Raw genomic sequence first — 18453 nt, 5'->3', positions numbered from 1 at the left:
ATAAAGAATGCTCCGTCTAAGAAAGAGGAATACATGTGTATACAAAATTAAACACGCGAGAAAGCCAGGAGACGACTATGCTCAATACCAAAACGTGAGGAGGAGGCACGGGAGGGAGTGGCTCCCTGCGTCTGTCTTTAGGGGCAGTTTTGACATCTAGAAGGATGGTCACATGCTACAAACCTAACAGGACAGGGCGTGGGGTGTGGTGGGAGGCACGAGACTGAAAGCAAACGGGAAGGATGAACCCAGCTGTATTTCCAATGAAGGCACCACAACACTGATGGTGGAGAAGCCAATCCAAGGAACTCATGAGCACAGCACTTGACGGCACCCGCAGTTGTGGGCAGGGAGTGAACTCCACACAATCCCGACCTCTTCATGGTGGGTTTGTTTTTGCAACCCTGTGGCAAAGCTGTGCTGGAACTCTCGAGCAGGCGTGCGCTGGACTCCCCAGCAGATGCCTGAGGATGCTGCTGTTGCTGGGGGCCAGGGTCCTCAGGGTGGAGATGGGGGGTAGGGGAGAACCGTGCAAGGTGGGACAGAATCCGCGCACAGCTCTGAGCTGTTTCAGATCTATACACGCATATTACATATGTACGTGTGTGTCTGCGTGTCGGCATGCCTGTTCTTCCTAGCCTGTCCACAGAAAGGGCCTAAAGCTCAGGCACCCTGTGGCATCAAGCACACCTCGTGTCGAGATCCTGGTCTCTAACGCTGTTCCCCACCAAAGGGAGCCAAGCCCCACAGAGCAACGGCGGAGGCCAGAGGCCCAAGAGGATGCCCTGCCATGCCTGGTCATGAGGAGGTGCTCGAAGGAGAGGCGCGGCGCACAGGCAGAGTGGCAGGGTTCCCACCAGCAAATCTCGTACACTTTGAACACCAGGATAATTAAAGACAGGAGCAACTCACAGACCACTGAAGTCGGGAGGCAATCCACATGTGGCCAGTGATAAAAGAGAACGAGCGTGGATAACCACTGAATACCTGAGACACACAGATGAATGGATGGGGGAGGGAGCCCATGTCTGTGGGATGCTGGGGCCGGGAAGCCTGCTCTCCAGTCCTCACCATCTGGCCTCTGTGGGAGTCAGGAAGTGTCCGCATAGATGTTCGCCAGATGCAATGGGAAAACCAGGAGGCATCAGGTGGACAGGCAGCCCTAGGGTACCTGGGCCAACAGCCACAAGTTCTCAAAGAGCTCAGGAAGAAATCATGTCTTTATGCATGTGTGTGTACACGCATGTGTGGTGTGTGCACGTGTGGTGTGTATGTATGGGGGTGTGCACGTGTGTGGTGTGTATGCATGGTGTGTGCATGTGTGTATGCATGGTACATGTACGTGTGGTGTATGCATGGTGTGTGCACGTGCACATTGCGTGGATACGTGTGTGGTATGTATGCATGATGTGCATGTGTGCATTTGTGTGCATGTGTGTGTGGTGTGTAAGCATGGTGTGTGCACATGTGCATTGTGTGCATGTGTAGTGTGTACGCATGTGTGCACATGTGCAGTGTGTGCATGCATGTGTAGTATGCATGGTGTGTACGCATGGTGTGCACGTGTGCACTGTATGTGTGCATGTGTGTAGTGTGTACGCATGGTGTGTTCACATGCATTGTGTGCATGTGTGGTGTGTACGCATGGTGTGTGCACATGTGCAGTGTGTGCATGCGTGGTAAGCATGGTGTGTGCATGTGTGCACTGTGCACGTGTGTAGTGTGTATGCATGGTGTGTGCACATGTGCATTGTGTGTGTATGCGTGTAGTGTGTCTGCATGGTGTGTGCATGGTGTGTGTATGCGTGTAGTGTGTCTGCACTGGTGTGTGCATGTGTGTAGTGTGTATGCATGTTGTGTGCATGTGTGTAGTGTATACATGGTGTGTGCACATGTGCATTGTGTGCATATGTGCACTGTGTGCACATGTGTGTAGTGTGTATGCATGGTGTGTGCACATGTGCATTGTGTGTATGCGTGTAGTGTGTCTGCATGGTGTGTGCATGGTGTGTGTATGCGTGTAGTGTGTCTGCATGGTGTGTGCATGTGTGGGTAGTGTGTATGCATGTTGTGTGCATGTGTGTAGTGTATACATGGTGTGTGCATATGTGCATTGTGTGTATACGTGTGCAGCAGCAGCTAGTCCCCCGTCTCCAGTGCCCAGCAGCATCACATGTACTTTGGAGCTTTATAAATGCATGGTCAGTGAAGCTGACAGCACCAAGCTGTCCCTTTACCATAACACCTGGAATAGTCACCTGTGATAAGCTATCACACAGGAAACATTTTTTAAATTTCATTCTCATTATTTTCTGTAATCTTGAGAGGTTCCAATCAACATTTATTGCCTTATTCTTTTTCTCTCCTTCCTTTTTGAATGTGTTTATCTCCTAAAATTGTATCTGTGATGGAGATGGGATGCCTGTGAATAAAAAAGTTGCAGTGGTGGCAGCAGGTCAGGGGGCGGCAGGGGCCACCATGGTCTCCCCTGAGAGGGGGTGCTGTCTTAGGTGCCCCAAGAGGCCCTCTGGCAGCAGGCGTGGGGTGCTGCCAAACTACTGCTCTCCCGGGTGGGCACGCCAAGACACACGTGGCCTCCCGGCAGACAGGTGCCCAGGTGAGCCCGCTGCTCCTCATTAGTCATGAATGGCACCCGGTCCTGGATGACAGATGACTGTCGCCCACCAGCCCTGAGCAGGCCACCATCACCCTGGGCAGCAGGTTCCCAGGGTGCCAACAAGACCTGGGCCCCTTGTTCTCTGGTGCTGCGAGCCCCAGGTGAGGCTGTGGAGGCCCTGGCCCTGCTCTGGTGTCTGTCAGAGGCAGGTGCACAGTACTTTGACTTGCTTGTCTGAATTGTCATAATTGTGTTGGAACTGTGCCAGAACACTCAGCTCCTGGAAGGCCTGTGGCTGCTGGGGGCTACTTGGTCCCCCTCAGGATGGCCGGGGGAGCCTCTCCAGAAGCACCAGTTTTGTCTGCAGGTGGACGTTGAAGGGGGGCAGTTGGGTCAGGTTCAGACTCACACCTGTGGTGCCCACGATGCTGGCCAGGACCCGGTGTGTGTCCCTGTAGAGGGCCAGGAGCCCAGGGGCCGCCTCCATGAGGATGTGTGTGTACGCCAGCATGCCCGCCCCCGGCTGCACGTCCTCCCTCTTGTCATACCTGTGGGATGAGAGCCGGTGGTCCAGCCCAGGGCCCCCAAATCGCCCCATCCCCCACCCCAGGTGCCAAGGGTGGCTTCCAGGAGGGTCGTGCTGTGTGTGAATCCTACCTCCAGGCACTGTTGACTTGGAGAAACCGAGACACGCCTGTCTGGGCAGCTGCCACGTCAATATGCAGAAGGACGTCTAGGAAAACCAGGCCTGCCGTCAGAGCCCAGCCCTGCGGTCGGAGCCACAGTGGTCCCCAGGCAGCATCTCCAGTACCCACCTGTCTGGGGGGGCACCAGCTGGTGCAGCCTTTGCATCGCGATGCCACCTGGGTAGTTGAAATGCGACACGTACAGGGCCGTGGCTGAGTAGGCGGCATTCACCACGAGGTGTCCGATCACAAGCAGAGACCCCACTTTGTACAGCCAAGACTTTTTATAGTTATTCAGCCTGAAAAAAGAATGGTTACACATCATAGGCAGAACGTGGTGACAATAATCTATCTACAAAACATAGTAGGAGCATAACCTGCTGTTCAACTTCTCCAAGTCATAACAAAGAGTTCACCACCAAATAAACAGATTAACTGGTAAAAGTAGTTAAGATACTGCCTCAAGAATTGTCTGTGAAATTCTACCCAAGATGCCAAATTAAACTTTAGATTAGATTTTTTTTTTTTCACTCTGTCCCCCAGGCTGGAGTGCAGCGGCATAATCTCGGCTCACTTGCAAGCTCCGCCTTCAGGGTTCCCGCCATTCTCCTGCCTCAGCCTCCCGAGTAGCTGGGACTACAGGTACCCACCATCACGCCCAGCTAATTTTTTGTATTTTTAATAGAAACGGGGTTTCACCGTGTTAGCCAGGATGGTCTCGATCTCCTGATCTCGTGATCCGCCCATCTCGGCCTCTCAAAGTGCTGTGATTACAGGTGTGAGCCACCGTGCCTGGCCTAGATGAGATTTTTAAAAATATATTTTCTTTTTTTTTGAGACAGAGCCTCACTGTGTCACCCAGACTGGAGTGCAGTGGCACGATCTCAGCTAACTGCAACCTCCGCCTGCCAGGTTCAAGTGATTCTCCTGCCTCAAGCTGCCCGCTACCATGCCCAGCTAATTCTTGTATTTTTAGTAGAGATAGGCTTTCACTATGTTGGCCAGGCTAGTCTTGAACACCTGACCTCGTGATCTGCCTGCCTCAGCCTTCCAAAGTGCTGGGATGAGAGGCATGAGCCACCACGCCCAGCCTAAAAATATATTTTCAAACAATTCCAAGTGACTGTGTAGGTCAGAGTGTCACCCGCGCTGCCAAGTCCACTCCCAGCAGGTGAATGAGCTCTGTGGCACAGGGCGCCGCTAGTTCTCTCACAATAGACTGTGCCAATCTCAGGCTCCTACAGCAGAGTTAGCAGCTGCCAGAGACCGCGTGACCCACGAAGATGAGGCTCCTTATTAGCTGGTCCTTAACAGAAAAGCTTGCCAACCCTGGTCTAAACGCCCTGAACCCCTGATCAAGACTCTACCAGGCTCCTCGGAGCCCTCTTCTCCGCAGGCCCTGCCCTTTGCTATGGTTGGGATCTGCGTCCCCACCAAATCTCATGTCCAGCTGTGATCCCCAATGCTGGAGGTGGGGCCTGGTGGGAGGTGACTGGGTCACGGAGGTAAAGCCTTCAGGAATGGATTAGTGCCATGCCCTCCATGCTGTTCTCCTGATACTGAGGGAGTTCTCAAGATGTCTGCTTGTTTGAAAATGGGTGACGCCTCCCCGTCACTCTTCCTCCTGCTCTGGCCACACAAAACGTGCCTGCTTCCCTCTCACCTTCCGCCATGATGGAAAGTTGCCCCAAGCCTCCCTGGAAGCATCACGCTTCCTGTACGGCCTGCAGAACCGCGAGCCAATCCTGTGCGGAACCAACAGCCAATCCTGTACAGCCTGCGGAACCGCCAGCCAATCCTGTACGGCCTGCGGAACCGCGAGCCACTCCTGTACGGCCTGCGGAACCGCCAGCCAATCCTGTACGGCCTGCGGAACCGCCAGCCAATCCTGTACGGCCTGCGGAACCGCGAGCCAATCCTGTGCGGAACCAACAGCCAATCCTGTACAGCCTGCGGAACCGCCAGCCAATCCTGTACGGCCTGCGGAACCGCGAGCCAATCCTGTGCGGAACCAACAGCCAATCCTGTACAGCCTGCGGAACCGCCAGCCAATCCTGTACAGCCTGCGGAACCGCCAGCCAATCCTGTACGGCCTGCGGAACCGCCAGCCAATCCTGTACGGCCTGCGGAACCGCGAGCCAATCCTGTACGGCCTGCGGAACCGCCAGCCAATCCTGTACGGCCTGCGGAACCGCCAGCCAATCCTGTACGGCCTGCGGAACCGCGAGCCAATGAAGCCTCCTCTTTATAAATTACCAGTCTCCGGTGTTTCTTTACAGCAGTGCCAGAGCAGACTAGTGCACCCGTGAACAAACTCTGGGGCCATTCCTGAGCTCGAGGCCGCTCCTAGGATGACCCCCAGCCTCCTAAGTGCCTGCCCCAAAGAGCTCAGCACTGCCAGGGCGTTCGCCCTTCGTTCCTGCCCAGAGCCGGAGTGGGCAGTCACTGCGGAAAGCTGGCACCCCCAGGACTGTCGCAAGGCCCTGGGCCCTGACGCCGGGGGCGGGGGGGTGTGGCGCGGGGGCGGCCTGCTCTTGCTCCCAGGGTGACCGGGCTGAGGACCTGACTTCGGAGGGGGCCTTGCTCTACCCTGCACCCCCTCATTTAGACGCCCCAAGTTTGTCCTCCTCCGGATAAGGCCGACTGGCACAGCGGGGGCCCTTGCACGGAGCAGCCCTCACGCCCAGCACACCAGGCCTCAGACACTCCTGCCTTTGGTTTCAGCAGAGCTGGGTCCGGTTCACACTGGATCTTCTTCCCTGCTGGAGAAGTCTGTCACCAAATACAATCCATCTGCGCCACTCTCCCCGTCTTTCCCACCCTCTTTTCCATGACTCGGGCTGGAGTCTGCTCCCCCTTCAGCCCTGAGCCGACCCCTGGGACGGGAGGGAGCCAAAGGCACAGAAAAGCAGAGGCAGAGCTCCCAGGAGCCCCCACTGAGGCACAGTTACAGCAGCTGGAGGAGCCCCCAACCTGGGCATGGCCACGGCAGCCAGAGGAGCCCCCAGTGAGGAACAGCCATGGCAGCTGGAGGAGCTCCCAGGGGCTCCACGGAGGCACGGCCACGGCAGCTGAAGGAACCCCCAGCGAGGAACAGTCAGCAGCCAGAGGAGCTCCCAGGCCCAAGGGCAGTACAGAGCAGTGGGAGCTGAGGGGCACCATCCCATCCCCTGAACAGGTGTCACTGGAAAGCGCCTGACCGCTGCCTGGGATCAGGGACCACGTTGTGGGATGTTCTCTCCAGCCACAGTGGGCACCTCTCAGTGCCTCAGGCCCCGGCCCTCCTGGCCCGCAGCCCTGCCACCCCTCAATGTCCAGTGTGGCCTGAGTTGGCCTCCTGTTCCCATCAACGCAGCAAGCTCTGAATGGGCACAGAGCTGGCCAGCCTCAGCCCCGGGTCCTTCCCCAGCACCCACAGGGCCAGCAGTGATAGACTCTCCTGGACCTGAGCCCCGGGTCCTTCCCCAGCACCCACAGGGCCCGGCAGTGATGGACTCTCCTGGGCCTGAGCCCCAGGTCCTTCCCCAGAACCCACAGGGCCCAGCAGTGATGGACTCTGCTGGCTCCCTGAGGCTTGCAACACTGAATGGCAGCTGTACTCAGACCGCCCCACCCTCAGTCCAGGCAGTGCCCTCCCCAGGCCCTGGCAGGCTCCCAGCTCCACCTCCATCACCTGCTGCCTTCAGTCCCTCCCCCCAGGAAACCCACCCACCCGCCACAGGACTCCGAGCCTGGGCCACACTGGGCCCTCTGCACCCAGCCACACGCACCTCCCTGACCATCCCCCTCTTCCAGCCAGATGACCTGCCTTGACAAATGCCCTCAACCCTGAGGCCCTGTCAGGATGGTCATGAACGTCCTTCCTCCACCTAACCCATCACCCTCAGAGCCTCCCAGACCTGGCCGCCCCTGCCCTCTGCCGTCGCTACCTGTGTGAGTGTCCCTCCCCTGTGACAGAGGTGGGGACCGCTGGTGCATCACCATATGTGGACTAGTCACCAAATTAACCCAAGACAAAGACCACCTGAGCAAAGCCCTCTGTCAGCAGGTCACCAGGCCGGCCCATCCCATGCAGACCTCAGGGAGGAGAGAGGACTGGGGCCACCCTCTTTTGACATAAGCACCTAATTCAACATGCCCTGTGTTTATCTTAAAAAATAGCCCCGGTGGCTCACACCTGTAATCCCAGCACTTTGAGAGGAGGAGGCAGGAGGATGGCCTGACTCCCTAGGAGTTGAGGAGTGCAGTGAGCCACGATCGCACTGCTGCACTCCAGCGTGGGTGACAGAGCAAGACCCTGTTTCAAAACTGAAACACACACATACACCCCCCACACAGTAAATCAGTGAACCTGTTTCCAATGAAACTAAAAATGCATGTCACAAAAAGAGTGCTCACAGGTAGGAGCAGCCTCTGGCAGCTGTGATGTTGAGAGCAGGGAAGGCATAGATGATGAAGCGTAGCTCCTTGTGCGGCAGGAGGGAGTAGAGCGCCACGAAGCCCAGTGCCAGCACCGTCAGTGCGTGCGTCCTTCTGTCCACCAAGCCCAGGGGGACGAAGAGCAGGCTGCAGCCCAGGCCGCGGGGCAGGGCTGAGTAGAAGTACCACAGCAGTGGGGAGGTCTGCGGGCTGGGTTAAGGAGGCCACGCACCTGTCCACGATAAGCCCGTGGGCTGGGTGGCGGGGTCAAGGCAGAGAAGATGCCTGAAGACAGTTGTGCTGAGAGACGCAGCCTGGGTCATGGCTCACGTGCACAGACACCACTCAGGCCCCAGGCCCCCTCCTAAAAGACACACCCAGGCCACGGCGCGGGTGCACACATACCACTTGGGCTTCGGGCCCCCTCCAGGCAAGACCAAGGCAGAAAGGGCCGTGGGATGTTCGGTCTCTGCACCCTTTCTTCACCGTTAAAAACAGATGGTCAGCCAGGCACAGTGGCTCACCTCTGTAATCCCAGCACTTTGGGAGGCCAAGGTGGGCGGATCACGAGGTCAAGGGATCGAGACCATCCTGGCCAACATGGTGAAACCCCGTCTCCGATACAAATACAAAAATTAGCTGGGCGTGGTAGCAAGTGCCTGTAATCCCAGCTACTCAGGAGGCTGAGACAGGAGAATCACTTGAACCAGGGAGTTGGAGGTTGCAGTGAGCCAAGATCATGCCATTGCACTCCAACCTGGCAACAGGGTGAGACTCTGTCTCAAAAAACAAACAAACAAACAAACAAAAACAGATGGTCACGGGTGACACACGTGTTGGGGATTTGTTATGCTATTCCATCTACGCGTGTACATTTGACACGCTTCCTAAGAAAGTGCTTTTTAAATGCAGATTGTCCGGGCCAGGTGTGGTGGCTCACACCTGTAATCCCAGCACTTTGGGAGGCTGAGGTGGGCAGATCACTTGAGGTCAGAAGTTTAAGACCAGCCTGATCAACATGGTAAAACCCCATCTCTACTAAAAATACAAAAATTAGCCAGGCGTGGTGGCGCGCGCCTATAGTCCCAGCTACTCGTGAGGCTGAGGCAGGAGAATCGCTTGAACCAGGGAGGCAGAAGCTGCAGTGAGCTGAGATCACACCACTGTACTCTAGCCTGGGCGACAGAGCCAGACTCGGTCTCAAAAAAAAAAAAAAAAAAAAAAAAAAAAGGCAGATTGCCCAAGGAGCAGAAGAAAGGCTGGGTTAATCTGGGGCAGGGCTGTTTCCACAGGACTGAGAGAGGGCAGCTGGGACCTCACCGCCCATGGTCAGCATTTCCCAGGAGCAAGTGGAAGGGAGGGGCTCCATCCTGACCCTGCAGCCAGGCTGCACAGAAGGGAGAAGCAGCTGCTTCCACCACCCAAGGAGGCCCAGGAGGTGTGGCTGGGGGTCCCACCCATCGCCCTCCTGCACGGACACTGAAGGATACCCCCCAGTTGGAGCTTTTGTTCAGGACAGTGTTGTACCAAAACACCTTTCCTTCTGGCCACGTGAGCTCCCGCCAAAAATAAGAATCCACGGCAACCGTCAGTCCTGATAAAACAAAATAGAGTTTCTTACTCGCAAACACAGCCATCAGTAAACACCCCACCACAGTGCAGCCCCCATCACTACAGAAACTACAAGCTGCTTTCAAAGAAAAGAGGTTGGGCTGGGTGGGAAGATTGCTGGAGCCTAGGAGTTGGAGGTTGCAATGGACCACGATCACGCCACTGCACTCTATCCTGGGTGACAGAGCAAGCTATCTCTAAAACAAAAAAAAAGGAAAAAGACGCCAGCTGTGTTGAGGACACCACTGCCCAGAACCACCGCCTGGTGCAGGGACAAGCCACCCTCTGCTCTTGTGGCCTCCCCCAGCCCAAGGACAAGGGACAGACCAGTGAAAAGGGGCTCCCAAGGTACAGGGTGGGGCCCCCTGGAAACCCTGGGCAGGAGGCTTAGGACTGAAATGTTTTAACACTGCTAAAGTTAGAGTCATTTTATTTCATGGGGATGAAAACGTCCCAAATTTCTCTTGACCTTGGTAAAACAAGGCAAAACAAAATCCAGTTAGAAGCATCCCGCAGCGACTGACTTACCTAAACAGAGGGTCCCCGCCGGGATGGCGTGGCGAAGGGCTCTGACCACAGAAATCTTCCGGTTGCCCAAGGCCAGCAGCAGCAGGAGGCCCAGGAACAGGCACAGCTCCGCCCTGAACACGATGACGGTGAAGGCTGACAGCCAGATGAAGCGGGCCCACTCGTGCCGCAGCCAGGCTGCCAGGGCCAGCAGGACTGCAAGACAGCGCGGGAGGGTGCCCATCAGACACAGGGCCCACCTGGCCCAGAAAACACCCTGGGAAGCGAAGAGACCTTGCTCTAACCAGCAGCTGTTCCTTTTCTTATCATAAAAGTCACACAAATATCCCAGAAAACAAACCACTCAGAGCCGCTCCCCGCACCCACGCTGTTGACTGGGAAGTGCATCCCAACCCAGCAGGGAAAACAAAGAGCCCGGTTTCAGGCCACAGACCATCCTGAGGAGCCCAGCGGGGAGTGGCCATCACCAGGGAGGCGCTGTCATCAGCCGCGGAGCCCCTGACTCGGGGAGCCCCTGCCTGGCACCGTGGGTGTGCAGGCACGGCCGGCAGCGACGTACCTACGGGCAGGGCCAGCACGTTGGGCAGTGTCCGCGTGCAGTAGAACATCAGGTGGAACTGCACCGCTGTCACCCAGCAGAACATGGTGGCCACCATGGCCCCAAACTGCCGTCTCACTTCCTTTTGTAACGTCCAGAGTCCAAAAATCACGCCGAGTCCAAGCACTCCTCTAACTAAACAAAGACAGTGACAGCACGTGAGCCTGCAGCGGAGGAGCATCCAGTGGGTCCTCCTATGTGGGTCCTCCTACGTGGGTCCTCCTACAGTGGATCCTCCTATGTGGATCCTCCTACGTGGGTCCTCCTACGTGGGTCCTTCTACACATATCTTTCTATATGGATTTTTCTATGTTGCTGCAACGCCAGCTGACGGCCATGTCAGGCAAAGCAGCCTTGAGGGCATTGTCTCCATGTCTAAAACAGACATCTGGCCCCAGGCCCCCTGCGCTCCTGTCAGGAACTGAAATGCCCAAGCCTGGTGCCATGAGGGCTCTTGCGGGGACTGCTCTCTGAAGCGTGAGGACACAGAACTTGGGGGTGCCACAAGCTGAGCCCTACACTAAACCAGAGACCCCATCGGGCTGTGGCATCTCCAGGGGCAATGTTTGCAAGGGCTGGGCTCAGATCTTGCTCTAACCAGCAGCCGTGAGGAGGTGGGATGTGGCGGGAACACAGGCTCCCAGGCAGGAAGGGGGTCAGGACCCCTCTCCCCACTCAACAGCGGGAGCCACCTCTGGGCTGCTGGTCTGATGGGGAGGCGGTGAGGGGGCAGGTGTGCCCAGGACAGTACCCAGCCGACCACACATCCTCACCGTGGACTGGCCCGTCAGCCGCTGGCAAGAGAGGCTGAAAACAGGAAGAAAAATGAACTTCTGGGTATCTCTCACTGCCTTTCCGGAAGGCCAAAGGGACTTCGAAGCCCCCATGTGAGAGGCAACTGGGTCCAGGCAGCTGTGGGGGCCAACAGAGAGATACCCAGGCATTGCCAAGGGGGCCACAGACGTCTGAGTGCTGGACCTGCTGTTCCCAGAACACCCCGTATGCATACCAGGCGTTCTTTTCACTGATTGCTGGATTCGGACTGCAAATGTCTTTTTTTTTTTTTTTTTTTTTTTTTTAAGGACAGAGCTTCCCTCTGTTGCTCAGGCTGGAGTGCAGTGGCACAATCTCAGCTCACTGCAAGCTCTGCCTCCCGGGTTCAAGCAATTCTGCTACCTCAGCCTCCCGAGTAGCTGGGATTACAGGCACACGCTGCCACACCCAGCTAATTTTTGTATTTTTAGTAGATACAGGGTTTCCCCATGTTGGCCAGGATGGTCTCAAACTCCTGACCTCAGGTGATCACCCCGCCTCGGCCTCCCAAAGTTCTGGGATTACAGGTGTGAGTCACCGCGTCTGGCCTGAATGTCTTAACAGGACATTTTTCACTGATACCCAGGAGTGGGTCTGGCTCCAGCTGCTGCATTTTTGGTGCTGGAATTCCCCCTGGGCTTTTTAAACAATTCACAGACCCCGGCAAAGCCCCACTTCCCCCTTTTCCCATCAGGTCCATCCCCTGCGTCTCTTCTCTTGGTTTTCCATCTTCCCAAATGCCCAACAATCTCAACCCCGTGCCCAACAAGGGCAGCCTCAGCTCCAGGATCAGCCTCGGCCCCAGGATGACCTTCAGTCCCCAGGATGATGTGCTCTTCATCCAGAGAGGAAGGATTTTGGCCTGTGGCAGGGGCTTGGGGTGGGGGGGCACTAGCAATTCCAGGTCATCTTAGTGGGATCAGGAAGGACCCAGGGTGGGCTCCTGTTCACTGGCTGAAGCTGCAGCCCTCCGAGTTTCTGTCCAGCCGGAGTCTGCCCAGCTCTGCCCAACCTCCCGGCCTCTTGCTTCCACCCCTGGAATACGCAGAAACTTCCAGGGGAATGTGGACTCAGCCCTGGGATTGCCTGTGGACTTCCTTTCCCTGGCTCATGGGCCCCCAACTCCTCCCCATCTGGGGCTCCCTGACGCCTCCACAGGACATGCACGGCTTATCCAGCTGTCCCCATGCCATGGTGGGTTTCCGTTCCCAATCTGCCCTTCAAGAAGCAGAACTGCTGCTTCCCCAGGAACGTGTTCCTTCCCCAGGAAGGTGTTGCTTCTTAAAGCTCTCCATGCAGGCTGGACAGACTCACTGGAAGCATGTCTGGGTATTAAAAGCAATAAAAATGTACTGAAATGAAAAAGTGGTGATTGCTGACTTTAAAAACTCAGGTTGTGTGGCTGGGCATGGTGGCGCATGCCTGTAATCCCAGCACTGTGGGAGGTGGGACGATCACTTGAGCCCAGGAGTTCAAAGCTGCAGTGAGCTATGATTGCACCACTGCACTCCAGCCTGGGTGACACACCAAGGCCCTGTCTCAAAACAAAACAAAACAAAAAACAAAAAAAAAATCGGTTTTCAGAACAATATATAATATGTACAAAATGTTCTAAAATTGTTTTTTTTAGTCCTCAAGTAGGGCACAGAGAAAGATCCAGGATTTGCACGCAGGCCCTGCAGCGGGTTCTAAAATTGTTTTAGTCCTCATGTGGGCACAGAGAAAGACCCAGGATTTGCACGCAGGCCCTGCAGCGGGTTCTAAAATTGTTTTTTTTAGTCCTCATGTGGGCACAGGGAAAGACCCAGGATTTGCACGCAGGCCCTGCAGCGGCCTCTGGGAATGTGAGGTTCTGTTTGTAACGTTCCCCAAGGCAAATGGTGCTGTTTCTGCAGGAATAAAGGCTGTTGACCCCATGGGGTTCGCCAGGTGAGGCAGGCGCAGTAGGCTCAGGTGGCGGGAGCTGCCTCACAGACAGACGGCATTTCTCTTGTACCTGCCCTGGGGAGTGGGTGCCGTCATCCCTAATTTCACAGTCAAGAGTGTGGAGGCACAGAGGGGCTGGCTCAGATGTCCCAGGCCTGACCTGAGCGCCTGCTCTGAGCCGCCATGCCACGGTGATTGAGGGCAGGCAAGACTGTAACAGACAGCGTTCCTGGGCGGGGGGACGGCGGCCTCGCTGAGGTCACCCGATGACACCACGATCCCTCACTCCCTCCTCCTTTGTTGAAGACCCCCTTACCTACTAGCTGAGAGTAAAACTTGGACATTTCTAACAGCAAAAGCACGTAAACCGCAGGGCTGGAGAATGCTGCGATCACCACTGGCCCGAGGAACGTCCTGGGGACGACTCCAGGGAACTCAAGATGGTCGTACTGTGAGGAGAAGAGCAGGTCAGTGCACCTGGGCCCTGCCAGCTGGTAACATGAGGTTTTCCCCAAGGACAGCAGGGGCCCCTCACCTGCTCCAGGTCTCGCCAGTGGTACAGCAGGTCATGTGTGGCCTGCAGGTTGAAGCTCTCCTCCACTTTGGTGTAGGGACAGGTGACCAGGTGGACAGTGGCTACAGCCACCAGCAGCCCCAGCAGCAGGGGCCGCCTGCCTGATGACCCCTTTCCAGCCATTCCAGGCTTTCAACTTCACGTACCTTCAGAGGGCAAGAGTGTGAGACACCAGCCATTAGCACCGCCGCTCCATGCGTGCTGGAAAAGTGAAAGCAGATTCCTGAATTTTGAAAGTCATGCTTGTGCTCGTTTGTGAGATCTGGGTAAAGAGTTAGCAGGAATTCTCTGAACTACTGTCTTAGTTGCACTACTACAAATCTGAAAACGCATAAAGATGGAAAATTCGGGGAAAAAAATCACACTTGAGAAGCTTTCATATTGCAACCAGTGATGTGACACTTTCAGCTCTGTGAATGTTTTTTTGGGGAGAAGGAGCTCAGCAGCAGAACCTTGAGTCTGAGCAGGCCTGGGCCACGAGGGCAACGGAGGTTGGTAAATGGCCCCTGCCCTCCAGTCTAAATCAGGCAGGAGAGTCAGCAAAACCCAGGCTTGGCCCCGAGGGAACTGGCTGAGGAAGACTGAATGGGAGGCTGACCGGGGCTGGTTAGCTGGGTGGGAGGCACAAAGCTGGAGGGTGGCGGACGGGGGACCCAGAAGGGTAGAAGGCTGAACACAGTACAGCTGCCAGGACAAAGGGCTCAAGTGGTCAGCAAAGCCCCTACTCCCAGGAATGGCGGGATGCGGCTGTGGATGCCTGCGCCGAACCCCACGCTGGGGGCTGGGAGAAGCCATGGCCGGCTTTCCCAAAGGTGGCACCACACCAGCCATGAGCCTGCATGTGAGCCTGGGGAGACTGGCAATGGGTCCCCCAAATACTAACAGCTTCCTGAGAGGCCAGCAACATGTCCAGCTGCTACACGTGAAAGGCCGAGGGAGGGAAGGGGGCAAATTCTTCATGTTTCTGGATTCTTTTAAAACACGTTTGATTTTATTCAGTCCAAACCAGAAGGGCCAGAAGCAAAGGGAGAGAGAGCCCCAGGGCTTACCGTTTGTTAAAACTACTTAAAAAATTTTTTTTTTTTTTTAAGAGACAGCGTCTTACTCTGTCTCCTAAGCTGGAGTGCAGTGGTGTGATCGTGGCTCACTGCAGCCTCAGACTCCTGGGATCCTTTTGCCCCAGCCTCCTGAGTAGTTGCAGCTACAGGTGTGGGTCACCACACTCAGCTAAGTTTTCTTATTTTTTATAAAGACAGGGTCTTGCTTTGTAGCCCAGGCTGGTATGGAATTCCTGGCTTCAAGCAATCTTCCCACCTTGGCCTCCTGAAGTGTTGGGATTATAGGCATGGGCCACCGTGCCCAGCCAAAACTACCTTTTGATCAAATGGAGACTTAAGAAGTCTACAATGATGGCAACCAAAAGAAAATCCGTAGATTAGAAGGAAGAGGAACCCTACTTGATATGGTGGGCAGGGAGTGGACAGAAAAAGAAAGTTTTAATAATTTTACAATGACTAAAATGGTATGCAGTTCTTTCCTTTGCCAAATATAAAAACCTGGTGCCAGGTGCGGTGGCTCATTCCTGTAATCTCAGCACTTTGGGAGGCTGAGGTGGTCGGATCATGAGGTCAGGAGATCGAGACCATCCTGGCCAACATGGTGAAACCTTGTCTCTACTAAAAATACGAAATTAGCTGGGCGTGGTAGCGCGTGCCTATAATCCCAGCTACTCGGGAGGCTGAGGCAGGAGAATCGTTTGAGTCCCGGAGGCAGAGGCTGCAGTGAGCCAAGATTGTGCCACTGAAATCCAGTCTGGGCCACAGAGCAGGACTCTGCCTCAGAAATAAAAAAGAAAATAAATAAATAATAAAAAACTTAAAAAAATAAACTTGGTATCAAACAAAGAGAAAGGCTGAAGCACTAGGTTAGGAGTCACTGTCCACCAGATGAGGGAGTGCCCACTCAGCTGTCTCCTACTTGCTAAGACACAAGCTTTATGACAGTGGGGGGTTTTTGATGCTGGATTATTTTTCCCACCAGTGCAGCCTCAGCACCAAGGACAGAGCCCAGCCTCTGTGGCCTGAAGGCTGCCTCTCTGCCACCTCCCCTGCTGGACTCATCCTGTGGGCAGGGCTTGTTTGGTGGACTCACTGCTGAATCAGCAGAGCCTGCTGCACAGTAGGCACTCAACAAGGCTGCCGAAGAAGAAATAGGTAAAAACTCTTACACAGGGATCTCATCACACCAGCTCACGTGCTTATTAAAAATATGTTCCAGCGGCCGGGAGCGGTGGCTCATTCCTGTAATCCCAGCACTTTGGGAGGCCGAGGCAGGTGGATCACAAGGTCAGGAGATCGAGACCATCCTGGCTAACATGGTGAAACTCCGTCTCTACTAAAAATACAAAAAATTAGCCAGGCTTGATGGTGGGCGCCTGTGGTCCCAGCTACTCGGAAGGCTGAGGCAGGAGAATTGCTTGAACCTGGGAGGCAGAGGTTGCAGTGAGCGGAGATTGCGCCACTGCACTCCAGCCTGGCGACTGAGTGAGACTCTGTCTCAAACAAAAAATATGTTCGTGCTTTGATTTCAACTTTCGAAGGCATGAGAAGACCAAGGGTGAGTCCAGATTCTCTGCCAGAAGCATGGGAAGACCAAGTCAACACTGGCAAGCGCGAAAACCATAACCAACCCCCCAGTGGGCAAGGGTGAGTGGACGCTGTCCTGCACTAGTCCACTCTGCTCGGCAGCTGGTCAGCAGCTGTGGCTAATACAAGTGATAGGTGCCTCGGGAGCACCTACAGGTTAAAACAGGCCCAGGCCATGACACTTTATTTTTTATTTATTTTTCTACTTTTTGTGAGACGGAGTCTTGCTCTATCACCCAGGCTGGAGTGCAAGTGGCGCGATTTCAGCTCACTGCAAGCTCCGCTTCCCGGGTTCACACCATTCTCCTGCCTCAGCCTCCCGAGTAGCTGGGACTACAGGCGCCCACCACCACGCCTGGCTATTTTTTTTTTTTGTATTTTTTAGTAGAGACAGGGTTTCACCGCATTAGCCAGGATGGTCTCAATCTCCTGACCTCGTGATCCACCCACCTCGGCCTCCCAAAGTGCTGGGATTACAGGTGTGAGCCACCGCGCCCAGCTGGCTATGACACTTTAAAATGGTGGTTTACAGAACAATGGCATTTCAGATTAGGGAATGACCTGCAATGGTTCTCTTGCCCCATCAATCCAGATTTTAAGGCCTCTACTGAAGTTGGTCAAATCAGGCCAGGCATGGTGGCTCACACCTGTAATCCTAGCACTTTGGGAGGCTGAGGCAGGCGGATTGCTTGAGGTCAGGAGTTCGAGACCAGCCTGGCCAACATGGTGAAACCCTGTCTCTACTAAAAATACAAAAATTAGCCGGCCAGGTGGTGGGTGTCTGTAATCCCAGCTACTTAGGAGGCTGAGGGAGGAGAATCACTGGAACCTGGGAGGCAGAGGTTGCAGTGAGCCGAGATCGCACCACTGCACTCCATCCAGCCTGGGTGGCAGAGTGAGGCTCCGTCTCAACAAAAAAAAAAGAAGAAAGAAAAGAAAAGAAATTGGTCAAATCAGATGTTACTTTTTTTTTTTTTTAATTGAGACGGAGTTTCACTCTTGTTGCCCAGGCTGGAGTGCAATGTCGTGATCTCGCTCAATGCAACCTCCACTTTCTGGCTTCAAGCGATTTTCCTGGCTCAAACTCCGGAGTAGCTGGAATTACAGGCATGTGCCACCACGGCCGGCTAATTTTTGTACTTTTTTAGTAGAGACAGGGTTTCACCACATTGGCCAGGCTGGTCTCGAACTCCTAACCTCAGGTGATCCGGCCACCTTAGCCTCCCAAATTGCTGGGATTACAGGCATGAGCCACCGCGCCCGGCCCAGATGTTACTATTACTAATAATAATCATTAGCCTCTCAGCAGGAAACACAAATGATCCGATGCAAATCACAGCTGCTGCCCACCAAAGACCAGGAAAAGCCATGTTATCTGCACTCCTTCCTTCCAGACAGGAGTTCTGTGAAATCCAGACACTGCACATTTCCCCTAATTTAAACCAGGGGTTCCTGAACATTAGCAAGTGTTCATCACCTCAAGCGCCTGTAGAAATGCAGATCCCCAGCCCCCAAAGACACTGAGTGGACCCCAGCCCCAGGTGGAAAGTCCAGCCCCCAGATGGGGAGCCCGGCCCCAGGTGAGGGGTCCAGCCCCCGGGTGAGAGGTCCAGCTCCGGGTGAGGAGCCCGGCCCCAAGTGAGGGGCGCAGTCCCAGGTAAGGAGCACCGGGCTGTGACGCGTGGACATACGCGGTGAGGTCTCAGGAATCCAACGCCAGCGCCAGCTCGGGTCGCGCCCCCGCCCGCCTCCTCCCTGGTCTCGCCGCGCGCCCGCCTGAGGGCCCCGGTCGCGGCAGCGCGCACTGACCTCCGCAGCTCCCGGCGGCGTCCTTTGGAACGCGGCTGCCTTGGCCGGCCTCGGCAGGAAGCGGGACGGCGGAAACAGAACAGAGCGAAGCCTTTGCCCGAATCTAAAGTGGCCACCGCAACCCCGGCCGCTGCGGCCGCGAGGACCCTCTGTGCCCTGAGTAAACATGGCCGCCGCGGGCTGCGCGCAAGGGGCGGGGCGCGGGAGGCGGGGTTGGACCTGCACGC

General features: G+C 55.4%; 1 protein-coding gene across 2 annotated transcripts; it reads right to left on the bottom strand.

The window, feature by feature from the left end:
• Positions 1 to 2308: 2308 nt before the first annotated feature.
• ALG12 (ALG12 alpha-1,6-mannosyltransferase) lies at positions 2309 to 18414 on the bottom strand. Of its 2 annotated transcripts, XM_010373566.2 has the most exons (10): positions 18227 to 18414; positions 13734 to 13973; positions 13515 to 13647; positions 10421 to 10594; positions 9862 to 10056; positions 9213 to 9316; positions 7702 to 7925; positions 3433 to 3602; positions 3275 to 3350; positions 2309 to 3165 (listed from the first exon to the last, which is right to left on the bottom strand). In XM_010373566.2, exons 2-10 carry the CDS (start codon positions 13893 to 13895, stop codon positions 2937 to 2939), a joined length of 1467 nt encoding a protein of 488 aa, XP_010371868.1. In that variant the 5' UTR covers positions 13896 to 13973; positions 18227 to 18414; the 3' UTR covers positions 2309 to 2936. The 2 variants fall into 2 exon arrangements, with proteins under 2 accessions (XP_010371868.1, XP_010371872.1); XM_010373570.2 differs by lacking the exon at positions 10421 to 10594.
• Positions 18415 to 18453: the final 39 nt, after the last annotated feature.

Source organism: Rhinopithecus roxellana, chromosome 13 (genome assembly GCF_007565055.1).
Source record: "Rhinopithecus roxellana isolate Shanxi Qingling chromosome 13, ASM756505v1, whole genome shotgun sequence".
NCBI lineage: Eukaryota > Metazoa > Chordata > Mammalia > Primates > Cercopithecidae > Rhinopithecus > Rhinopithecus roxellana.
The sequence above is the reverse complement of the archived record's forward strand: the minus strand, read 5'-3'. Positions and strand labels throughout refer to the sequence as shown.

Coding starts and splice junctions, on each gene's coding strand:
- ALG12 (XM_010373566.2), bottom strand. CDS start 13,895: ATGGCTGGAAAGGGGTCATCAGGCAGGCGGCCCCTGCTGCTGGGGCTG. Junction 10,595..13,514: donor GTTTTACTCTCAGCTAGTAG/GTAAGGGGGTCT, acceptor GTCTTTGTTTAG/TTAGAGGAGTGCTTGGACTC. Junction 9,317..9,861: donor GGCGGGGACCCTCTGTTTAG/GTAAGTCAGTCG, acceptor TTGTTTTATCAG/GACTGACGGTTGCCGTGGAT.